Source organism: Vicia villosa, unplaced genomic scaffold (genome assembly GCF_029867415.1).
Source record: "Vicia villosa cultivar HV-30 ecotype Madison, WI unplaced genomic scaffold, Vvil1.0 ctg.000368F_1_1, whole genome shotgun sequence".
NCBI classification, from domain to species: Eukaryota; Viridiplantae; Streptophyta; class Magnoliopsida; order Fabales; family Fabaceae; genus Vicia; species Vicia villosa.
The window spans coordinates 523,961-536,502 of NW_026705169.1; the positions used below are offsets into that span (position 1 = coordinate 523,961).

General features: G+C 37.3%; 2 protein-coding genes across 2 annotated transcripts in view; both read left to right on the forward strand.

The window, feature by feature from the left end:
• LOC131627575 (heavy metal-associated isoprenylated plant protein 39-like) overlaps positions 1–12,542 on the forward strand; it is a 61,394-nt gene that overhangs the window by 28,806 nt on the left and 20,046 nt on the right. The window lies entirely within an intron of this gene.
• Positions 2,211–3,392, forward strand: LOC131627579 (heavy metal-associated isoprenylated plant protein 39-like). Its single transcript, XM_058898421.1, has 2 exons — positions 2,211–2,464; positions 2,609–3,392. Exons 1-2 carry the CDS (start codon positions 2,459–2,461, stop codon positions 3,002–3,004), a joined length of 402 nt encoding a protein of 133 aa, XP_058754404.1. The 5' UTR covers positions 2,211–2,458; the 3' UTR covers positions 3,005–3,392.

Genomic DNA, 12,542 nt, shown 5'->3' on the forward strand with positions numbered 1-12,542 from the left:
ATGCAATGCTTGATAAATCTTATCTTTCCTAAGAATGAATTCTTTTTATGTTCATATTTACTTTTCCTTTTTTTACACTTTTGTTCATTCAAACCCGAGTTCGAAACCATATAAACTGTTGAATGGCATTCTCACCATCTCTGTAGACACGATAAATCCCGGAGTAATATTTCCAAATCTTTTGTTGTTTAATAGATCATTTTACACAAAAATTTCAATAGTGTGGGGAGGTTTCCCTCAAGCCTAATAAGGCCTTGCATCCCCATAATGGAAACCACTTAAATATACTGATTGTCTCCCTCTCTGTCTCACTAATCTTGGTTGGGTCATAGACCATTATAGCAAGGACTTGCTTGTTCGGTACAAAAGGAACCTATGAGTCCATCCACTTTGCACATAATCTGGGGACATCAGGTATTACCTTTGACTTAGACAAATGTGTCTTTCCAATGTTTGTAGTTAGAGGTGTAAGGGGATAGAAGAGCTTGCCCATGGATGGTACTAATGAAAACCAATCCACCCATGTTAACCCTTATTGGTCTCGTAGAATAAAAATATTTCTCGATGTAGGGTAATGTTGAGACCTTAGCATAGCATCTCGAAACCTCACATAAACACACAACTATTCAGATGTAGCTAGGAGGGGGCAACATTAATAATCTTCAAGATCTAGGAATGCAGGATGTTGAAAAGGATACCTACTTTAAAATCTTACATCACCTCAGTGTAAAAATAAAAGTTCTCGTCCTGTTTCCCTTGAGGTTGTCACATGAAGATCTTCTCACACGACAAGCATGATTCCAAAATCACACCGACCTCATTTTTAGTGTTGGACAACTCAGGATCTAAGTAGAAAGTTTCAGTCAAGTATTCTTTAAGATATGTCAAATCAAAATGCATGAAATCTTTACAAAAGGAGCCTAAATTAGAAATTGTGAACGCCATGATAAATTTAGCCATACCTGAGGAAGAAGCCACTAATTTTGTGTACATATAACTAGGCGATTCGCAATATGAAATATCATTATAGGAGCTCTCGTTACTATCGAAACTGCTATATAAGGAAAAGAAGACAAGAAAAACAAATATACACAATTCACAAAAGAATTTGATTCTGACTTTCTTTCTTTTGCGTGTCTTTCAGGATTAGTGACGACTACTTTTACATAATTTTTAATTTGAATCTATCCAAATAATCCTATAATCTTTGATATATCAACATGACATAGATAGATGATAATACAGCTGTCAAAATGGGCTAGCCCGAATGGGTCAGCCCGCCAGGCCCGAAAAATTATAGGGCTTGGGCCTTAAAATTAGAACCCATATTTTTCAAGGCCTTTTTAGCCCAGCCCTAAAAAGCCTACTACCCATATGAATCGTGCCCATTAGGCCCGCATAATTATAAATTTTTAAAAAATATATTAATATTTATATTATCTTACTCCAAAATAACATATTGATTTTTCTCACTTCACTAAATTTTATCTCTATTCTATTTAATCTTTCTCTTTTAAACATTATACATTATTTAATCAACATTTTTTCATCCTATTATATTAGTTTTTCTCTTATAATAAATATTCAAGTATTATTTTATACAATTTAGACATATATTGTATTTAGAAACACATTATAGTATTTATAAGAGATAATATACTATTTAAAAATATATTATGTTTAAAATAAAATAATTTTTAATTTTATTTATAATAAATATTATGGAGTTTTTATTTTAAGTTTTTTTAAATAAAAAAGTCCATTTAGGGCTGGGAAGCCCGAAGCTCATCTAGGGCCAGGCTCGGGTAGTAAATTTCGAGTCCATATTACATAGCCCTGTTTTGGTCCAGTCCTAAAAATCTAGAGTCCGTCAAGACCGGCCCGTTTAAGGCCGGATAGGCCATTTTGACAGCTCTAGATGATAAGACTTATTTTATATGCATGTTCATTTGTATAGTATAGCTTCCACATTAAAATATAATTACAATTTCAATATTTTGCATAAAATAATTATTAAATTAATTACAACATTAACCACCAACAAATAGTAAGACTTATATGTACTCATACTCATTTGATGGATGTACTTGTATTTAGAACTGGTCATAACTAAAATAGTAAATTTCCCACTATAATGTTCACCTACTAATGTCCTTTTATGTAGGTTGCCATGTTCCACGAAGGAATGGTATTTTGGAATTTGGAGATCAAACAAATTATAGATTAGAAAAAGTCCTTCAAGTCTGCTGCTTCAGTTTCGAAGAAGACCACCCACTACTCTCTTGACTTGTTTTCGTTGACCCTTCATCTCTTATCAACCACTCCTATTTCATTGCTATAAAAAGCCTCAAACAATCATCTTCATTTTATAACTTCTTTTCAATTTTCTATTACAATCTGCATCAAGTGTTCTTCTACCTTATAGCTCTTATCTCACATATCACAAGCTTCCATTACAATGATGGTAAGTTCTTATCCTTAGTTTCTTCATCATTATTCCAATTTTTCAATCTGTGCTTTATTTTTTTGTTAATTTCATGCACGTTGTGTTATAAATTAAGAAAGTGAGTGTTCAATCCTAACAACTACTTGAACTTTTGTGTTACAGAAAGTTGTATTAAAGTTGGAGATAAATGAAGACAGAATCAAGCAAAAAGCAATGAAGGCAGTCTCTGGCCTTTCAGGGGTTGAGTCAGTTTCAGTGGACATGAAAGACAAGAAATTAACCTTAATAGGAGATATTGATCCAGTAAAAGTAGTGGCTAAGCTAAGAAAGTTTTGTCATGCTGAAATTCTTTCTGTTGGACCAGCTAAAGAAGAAAAGAAAGAAGAACCTAAAAAGAAGGAAGATGTAAAGAAGGATGCAACAAAAGAAACTGTGATTAATCCTTTGATGTTCTATGGAACACAAGCCTATTATAATCATCAAATGAAACCACAATACAACCCTTATTACGGTGCTGTTAGTGTTGAAGAGGATCCTAACAGCTGTGTTATCATTTAAATTTTTATATTATATTTGATAAAAAGTTAATCTGATAGTTATTGTATTTGTTTATAAAAAAAAAAAAACCATGTTTTGGGCAACTTTACCAACAATACTTGCCTTACAGGAAAAAATAAAAAAGAAAAAAGAAAGAAGAAAGGAACATAGTTCAACAAGAGACAAAACCATTCATTAATGTCGAAATATAGGATTTTCCATCAAGTGCGACGTCTCATTAATCTCTAAAAATGTGGTTATCTCGGTTGAATAAATAGTTAATTTAGATTTTAGATTACTTCCAAAATTGTGAGATTACAGTTAATTTAAAGAATTTTTACCGTTAACTGAATTAGCTACTTCCTTAACTGAATTAACTGCGAGTTTAATATTGCAATTAACAAGGTGATGCGCATGTAAGAAAAAATGAGTATCTAATTATTTCTGAAGAGGTGGCTATTTTACACCTTTTGCATACACCATGTACCATTATACCGTATATAATACCAAGATACTATATTTTTGCACAAAAATCAAAAAATTAAATTATTAAAAAAACAAAATTATTAGATATTATGTATAATAGTACGGTGTAGGTGTAAAAACTGGTGGATGAATATCTTTTCCTATTTCTGAAAATTATGATAGAGTATAAGAGGAAGAATTGTCTTGCATGGTTGACTCTGGACCAATGTTAAAAATGATTGAACTTGAACAAGTATTGTACATTCCAAAAAGCATTAATTGATTAATTGCAAGTGAATAAGGACAATATTACAAAACACAACTGTCAATCATGTGCAGACCGTTTTCATAATAGTTGGATCAACAAAGTGTCTTATGCTAAGTGACTTAAGTTGACTTCTTCTTTTCTCTCACTCTCAGTCTTATATGGTCTACATTTCATTTTAAATACCTTCAAGCTTAGATAAACTTCACTACACCAATCTTTCTAGCTTTTGCCCCAACAATGTCAGCATCAATGAATGTTAGATTTTTTGCATCCTAGTTTTTGCTTTAATTTTTTATGATCGAATAAAATGAATTCAAATAGTTTGTTGAAAATTTCTCATTCAATTTTGCTGTTTCCAATCCCATGTACAACCATTAACCAACTACTATCTTTTTTTTCTTTTGCTTTTTCTAGTACAAGTACTTGACATTCAAAGTTTAAGATCTCATGTCATAAATTCCACTCACCTTAATTTCATAAAAGATGCAATTGTCAATAATTCTTGGCTTGATACTTTTCTCATTATTACCAACACATGTATCTCTTAGGCTGGCTACTGATATCTTGCCAAATAATATCATGAAGATGATGTCATAACAGCACATTATGTGAAGATAATGTCATAATGTGCCATTAGTTTATATGGAAATGATTTAATATTAGGCAATTATATTTAGAATGATTAGATATTGTATTCAACCATATACTTGTATATATATCAGATCAAGAATCAATGAAAACCATGACATTCATTCCATAACAAACTAATATTTGTTATGGTATCAGAGCTACAATACATAATAAAAACAAAGCCAACGTTTGAATCATGTCAGACAGTGAAGACTCTGCAGCTTCAGCAAACAGCAAGAGCAAGAGCAAGAGCATAAAGACAGTCAACAATGGCGATGGAGTTGTCATCAGAAAAACCATCTCCCCTTATGATATCACTTCCAACGACAATCCTGGAAGTTTGATAACTCATGTGCAATTAAAGGGAGAAAACTATGATGAATGGGCTCATTCACTCAGAACAGCTCTTCGAGCACGAAAGAAATTCGGTTTTGTCGATGGAACAATTGGCAAACCCGACGACGGATCTTCAGATCTTGAAGATTGGTGGACAAACAACTCATTATTGGTGTCTTGGATCATGAATACCATTGAACCTTCGCTGCGATCGACTATGTCGCACATGGAGGTAGCTATGGATCTTTGGAACGACATCCAGGAGCGGTTTTCCATTGTGAATGGACCACGTATTCAACAACTCAAAGCTGAACTAGTTGAATGCAAACAGAAAGGTTTGACCATTGTGACATACTATGGCAAACTGAAAAAATTATGGGAAGAATTAGTGAACTATGATCAGATTCTGACATGCAGGTGCGGGCAGTGTACGTGCAATATCAGCAATAAAATTACAAAGAAGCGTGAGGAGGAGAAAGTTCACCAGTTTCTCATGGGATTGGATGATACTCTCTACGGGACAGTCCGGTCTAATCTTCTTGCACAAGATCCTCTACCTACACTAAACAAAGTGTACGCAACACTGGTGCAAGAGGAACGACTACACACAGTAACTCGTGTGACAGAAGAACATGGTGAAACAATGGCATTTGCAGTACACTCAAACTTCAAACACAAAGAGAAAGGAAAATTATGCAGTCACTGCAATCAAACTGGGCATGATTCAGAATGTTGTTTTCAACTCATAGGATATCCTGAATGGTGGGGAGATCGACCACGTGGACCAATGAAGGGGTCTGGACGCGGGAAACCAGAACGATTCAATAACAGAAATCGAGGAGGTACCGCTAAGGCTCACATAGCACAAGCAAAGGGGGCAACAAAAGAGATCACTACTGAAGTTCCACATGGTGATTTCGGTCTTACTAGTGATCAATTGCAAACACTGGCTAGTCTTTTAAATAATGTTAAACTAGGTTCAACTGAGAAGCTCAACGGTAAGTGTTCCTTCTTGCCATGGATTATTGATACAGGTGCTTCACACCATATGACTGGTCAATTGGACTGTCTAACCAATATACACAACATTTTTGAGTGCTCTATTGGACTCCCAAATGGTGAAGAGACAATGGCCACCAAAGAAGGAAATGTGGTGCTCAATGAAAGGCTGCAACTAAAAAATGTCCTATATGTACCTAGTTTGCAATGCAATCTTATTTCAGTGTCACAACTACTGAAAAATTCTAATTACACTGTCCAATTTACTGACAAGTTATGTCTTGTACAGGACCCCACTTCGAGGACACCGATTGGAGCGGGTGAACAAAGAGATGGGCTATACTATCTTAGAGGGATTGTCAAGGCGGCTGCAATGAAGACTAATAAAGATATTTCTTTGGATTTGTTGCATCAAAGACTAGGACATGCATCTTTGAAAGTTCTGCAAACGCTTCCAAATGTTAGCCCCGGTAGCAAAAATAATTTATATACTTAGACTTGTGACATATGCCTTAGAGCAAAACAGTCACGAGCCAATTTTCCTATTAGTGAAAATAAAGCAGCCACTCCTTTTCATTTAATTCATTGTGATTTATGGGGGCCTTATCGAAATGATACTTTTTGCGGTGCTAGATATTTTTTAACTATTGTTGACGATTTCTCGAGAGCAGTGTGGATTTATCTTCTCGTTGATAAAACTGAAGTCTCTAGATATCTTTATCAATTTTTAGCAATGGTTGAACGACAATTTAGTACACATGTAAAGATAATTTGAAGCGATAATAGAACTGAATTCACTTGTATGAAACCAACTTTTCGTGATCGTGGTATTATTCATGAAACTTCATGTGTTGGAACACCACAACAAAATGGAAGAGTAGAGCGGAAGCATAGACACATTCTTAATGTTGCTCGTGCTTTGCGCTTTCAAGCCCAATTTCCAATTGAATTTTGGGGGGAATGTGCTCTTGCTGCATGTTACTTGATTAATCGAACTCCTACACAAAATTTAGATGGTAAAACTCCATTTGAACTCTTGTATGGTAAGCCTCCTTCTCTTGAGCACCTTCGTGTCATTGGCTGCCTAGCTTATGCACATAATCAACATCATAAGGGTGACAAATTCGCTAGTCGAAGTCGCAAGTGTGCATTTGTTGGATATCCTTATGGCACCAAGGGGTGGCGTATGTATGACTTGGAGCTAGGTGTTTTCTTTAACTCGAGAGACGTTGTTTTCTATGAAGATAAGTTTCCGTTTACTGCAGAAATTATACCGCACCAGCATGCATGTAAAGATGACCACACCTTGCCAGATGTCTCTTTCAATAACAATATTGTTGAAGATGATCCCTTTCAGCATGTTGTTACTATACCTGCTGTCCTTTCAGCTCCAGCAGTTGAAACTGCAAGGTTACATGATCATGATAAATTAAATGGCATGCTACCAGCTGTTCCAATTGTATCTCATATTGAATCCCCTTCACCTGAGTCTCATGACACGCCACCAGCTGTTGAAATCAATGAAGAACCACCTACTGCTGATACAGTCGAAAATTTGGGACGTGGCCATCGTGTCAAGATTCCTTCTACCAAGCTGCAAAACTTTGTGACCAATACCATCTCTAAGATATGCCCCTCAAATTGTTCCATCGCTCCGTCACGTCCTTCAGGTACACCCTATCCCTTATCCGAATATGTGAATTATGCTAACTTTTCACCACAGCACAGGCAGTTTTTAGCCGCTGTTTCTGCAGCCATAGAACCGCAAGGCTTTGCTGAAGCTGTCAAAGATATCCGATGGCGAAATGCCATGCAGCTGGAAATTGAGGCTCTTGAAAATAATGGGACTTGGACAGTAGAAACACTTCCTCCAAACAAAAAGGCTATCGGCAGCAAATGGGTGTATCGAATTAAATATCACTCAAATGGAACTATCGAACGCTATAAGGCTAGGCTCGTTATTATGGGGAACAACCAAGTTGAGGGGTTGGATTATCATGAAACCTTTACTGCAGTTGTCAAAATGGTAACTGTAAGAACGTTTCTCGCTGTTGCTGCTGCAAAACATTGGGAACTTCATCAAATGGATGTTCATAACGCCTTTTTACATGGTGAGCTTGATGAAGAAGTGTATATGAAATTACCACCTGGTTTCAAGACATCTATTCCAAATCAGGTGTGTTGCTTGCGCAAATCTCTATACGGCTTGAAATAGGCACCTCGGTGTTGGTTTGCCAAACATAAGAGCGCTCTTCAACGGTATGGTTTCACACAATCCTACTCTGATTACTCTCTTTTTACCATATGTCGTGACTGCGTAGAGTTGTATGTGTTAGTTTACGTGGATGACCTTATCATTTCAGGAAACAACAACAAAGCAATTGAGTCATTCAAATCCTACTTGAGCACATGCTTTCATATGAAAGATCTTGGCCCTTTAAAATATTTTCTTGGCATTGAGGTGGCTCGCAATTCCAAAGGAATTTTCTTGTGCCAACGAAAATACACACTTGACATCATCACTGAAGCTGGATTGTTAGGTGCTAAGCCTGTTGGTTTTCCCTTAGATCAGAATCAACATCTTCCCTTGGTCATTGGAACTCCACTTTCCAATCCGGATCGCTATCGAAGACTAGTAGGCCGTTTGGTCTACTTAACTGTCACTAGACCTGAACTTTCTTACTCGGTTCATATGTTGGCTCAATTCATGCAAAAACCTTTAGAAGAACACTGGAATGCAGCCCTTCGTGTTGTTCGATATCTAAAGGGAAATCCCGGCCAAGGTATTCTTCTCCAAGCTGATTGTGATCTTCAAATTAATGCCTGGTGTGACACGGATTGGGCAGGCTGCCCTTTGACAAGGCGCTCTCTTACTGGATGGATTGTTTTTCTTGGGAACTCACCTATCTCTTGGAAAACCAAAAAGCAACAGGTTGTCTCACGTTCGTCTGCTGAGGCAGAATATCGTTCCATGGCTACTACGACATGTGAGCTCAAATGGTTGAAAGCACTTTTACTCTCCCTTGGCGTCTCTCAATCTCGTCCCATGAAGATATATTGTGATAGTCAGTCGGCATTGCATATAGCTGCCAATCCAGTTTTCCATGAGCGCACAAAACACATCGAAGTTGACTGTCATTTTTTACGCGATGAACTCCTCAGAGGCAACATTTCAACTCACCATGTGTCCACAAATATTCAACTCGCTGATATATTTACTAAAGCATTGGGAAAACAACAATTTGATTACTTTCTAAACAAGTTGGGCATCCACAATTTGCATGCTCCAACTTGAGGGGGGATCTTAGGTTGGCTACTGATATCTTGCCAAATAATATCATGAAGATGCTGTCATAACAGCACATTATGTAAAGATAATGTCATAATGTGCCATTAGTTTATATGGAAATGATTTAATATTAGGCAATTATATTTAGAATGATTAGATATTGTATTCAACCATATACTTGTATATATATCAGATCAAGAATCAATGAAAACCATGACATTCATTCCATAACAAACTAATATTTGTTAGTATCTAAAGAAGGAACTGGATTCCTATTCAGCAAAGCACCTTTGACAACCTCAAATTCTGCACGAAGCTTCATGAGAAATTGATCTCGCCTACTAGTATTGTAGACCTCTTGGACATCCGCGAGAGAACTCTTGGGAACATCAACATGTATAATCGCAGAGTGTTCTGTCCACAAATTCAAAAAACCAGAATAATATTCTTGAACAGACAGATTTCCTTGTTTGAAATTGGCAATGTCTAGCTCCTACTGAAAACGTTTGGCCGCGTTGTCTAGGTTATAGATACGCTTCAAGTAGTTCCACATTTCTTGGGCAATGGAAAAAGATCGCAAATTATTAATCATGTGAGGATCAATAGTACCGAGAATCCAAGTGATAATCTCAGCATCATCTATTTTCCATGCATCTAAGTCAGTTGTCTCTAACGGTGCCAAAGAGACATCGTCCAAGTGACTCCATAATCCTTTCCCTTTGACATACATCCGAAACTGAAATTCCCAAACAAGATAATTCTTTCCGGTAAAACGAACACAAATATGATCTATCTTTCGTCGGAAGCCATAATATCAGAGATGACTTAAGAACAATTTTGTTAACGTAACAATTTTGTTAACGTGAAACAAGAAACACCAACGGAACACTGAAGAAAATACTTGTCGATACCAAATCAACACCCCAATTCAGGATACTCGCCGACACCGAGTCAAAACCCTAATTCAGAATACTTGCCGACACCGAGTCAAAACCCTAATACAGAATACTTGCAGACACTGATACGATAACACGATCCAAGCAAACACGATTTGTAAGCACCCGAGATTAGAATCACAATCTTGGAAGAGATTACCGAGAACCGAGATGATTTCAATTACCGAGAAACGAGATCTACCGAGACGATTTCAAGAGCGACCCAGTGGGGTGACGCTGAATAAAGCCAAGATTAACCTAAAACTCACAGGTTTGATCGAAAACCTACTGATACCATGTCAATAATTCTTGGCTTGATACTTTTCTCATTATTATTTCTCGTATATATAAAGGTTACAGGGCTATATCGGTAATTACACTAAATAATTACATTTAAACTAATTCCTATTCACAGCAATGAAATTACTCCTGATCTCTAGCCTCACCCTCTAAATTAGATTAAATTTCTAGATGCTTGTCTAGACCACTTCATTTAAATATCATTTTAGCATTAACATTGCATGATCTACTTTTTACTAATATGCTAAAGTATTTTCACTAACAAACTTATTATGGGACATTTCTTGCTCACTTGTGGATGCAAGGAATTTCCTTTGCTTGAGGTTGAGTCATGGCGAGTTTAAGAAAATAGATGAAAAGAATGCATGGCTTAAAGTTTAGGTGACTTGGGTGAAAGAAAATATGAAACTAGAGAAGGAAATGACCAAAGCGATGCGTAACGACTAAAAACCAAATAATCGCAACTCTATATTCATATGCATGGACGACGCTACACTATTGCTTGCAAAATTTTAAAAATCTCTAACTTTTATATATTTCTTTCAAGATCATCTTTTCTATAAACTTGTTCTATTTTTTCTCTCATAGTAAATTTAATTTTACCTTAATGACAAAAAAAGAAAAATATAAATAAAACGATAAAACCAGATTCAAATTGGTTGCCTCCTATCCATCCCTCGTTTAAAGTCATTAGATTGACGTCTCACTTTCCAAGTTAAGGATGATGCTTTACGTTAAAGCTTCCATCAACTTTATTTATTTTTATTTTCTCATCTTTTTGGTATGGTTTTGTTTTTATGGCAAGGTGGGTAAAGAACATATAGTTAATGTGGAAAAGTTTGATTTGGTTCCATTTTCAAATTCTGTCCATAAAAAACATGCCTTTTCGACTCTAAATCTATATGAATCTTCCCCTAGCCTTTTCACAACTTGTCTTATCATCATCGTCTTCAGTAAGAATGGATAGTTATCCTACCTGATCGTGTATTACCTTCATCTTCATTGCCAAATGCATCTCTTCTTCAGATTTTTTATATTTGCTACATTTTCTTATGATCATTTTCTGGGTTATCCTTTCAAATTTGTAGGTAATTAATCTAGAGGGTGATCGGATCAGAATATGGGTCAGAGACGTCTGCACGGTGTTGATGAACGGGAGGAGGGGGTGTACCAACAAGGCACTCCAACGAGAAAGTAAGTAGGAGTACAGATATATGAGAGTGTTTCAAGAATTTAAAATTGTGTTACCTAATCCTCAAATGAGAGGGTTTTTATATTGTTCCCAAGCGCTTGGCCATTGGTCCACGTTTTGGGTAAGATCGTGGATTTATGCCCAAAACGTGTGACTGCCAAGATTCTAGGAACATGTCTAGGAATTCTGGGAGGCTGTCTGAAACTAGCCGTTGATCAGGCAGACGGGGGATTCCTGGTCGACATGATCGTTTGTCGAGCAGAGGTTGTTACGCCCCTGAAGGGAACATGGTGTGTGCCTTATTACTGGGATGGAAGTTGTTCGATCAAGAGGACAGTCCTCGACTCGAGGGGAGCCTCCCCTGGCCTCAGGTGATTGGGACAATCGTCATTGCGCCATTCTGGGAGTAGGATTGGATTGGGCCATGCCTGGCCATCAAGCCAATTCGGAACAGGAGCCCCCTAGTCGTTGCTCCAAGCGTGGGAGTGTAACTTAAGAGTAGGCCCTGATTTGAGGAAGAGTTTACGGGGATGTGCCCCTAAGGGGTTTCATGCTTCAGCTTACTCGAGGGGTGGAGATTACCAAGGAGAGTAAGGGTTACCGAGGAGATTAAGCATTACCGAGGAGACGAGTAGCTGATGAAAAGCAAATCGGTGACGTTGTACGCGTGCGTTGGGCCACGTGCCATCATAAAGGCGCAATGATGGCTATGCTAGGCTAGTTTTAGGCGCTTGCTCGGTCACGCGCTAGGCGGGACCCTCTATAAATAGGAGGGAACCTAGCTATTTGTCACTTTCACTTCCATTTCTTTCCCAGTTTCCTGCTCGTCACCTGCTCGGAGTTATCTTTGTCGTTCGGCGCCCCGTCAAATGTCTCACCGAACACGTAAGTTCCCTCGTTTCCTCAACTTTTTCCTCTCTATTTCTGTTATTTTGTAGAATGCATGCGGTTTAGGATAGGTGAAACGTAGTTTTTAAGGAGTTTCTAACGGTGTGTTGGTGGTTGATGGCGGTCCTGCTGTTTTTTGGACACCGACGCCGCCGACCAATGGTTTGATATCGCTGTTATGTCGTTGTTTTGATCACCATGATCGATCCGGTAGGACGGGTAGTATGAATGTTTGAATTAACATCTACTGAAAACGG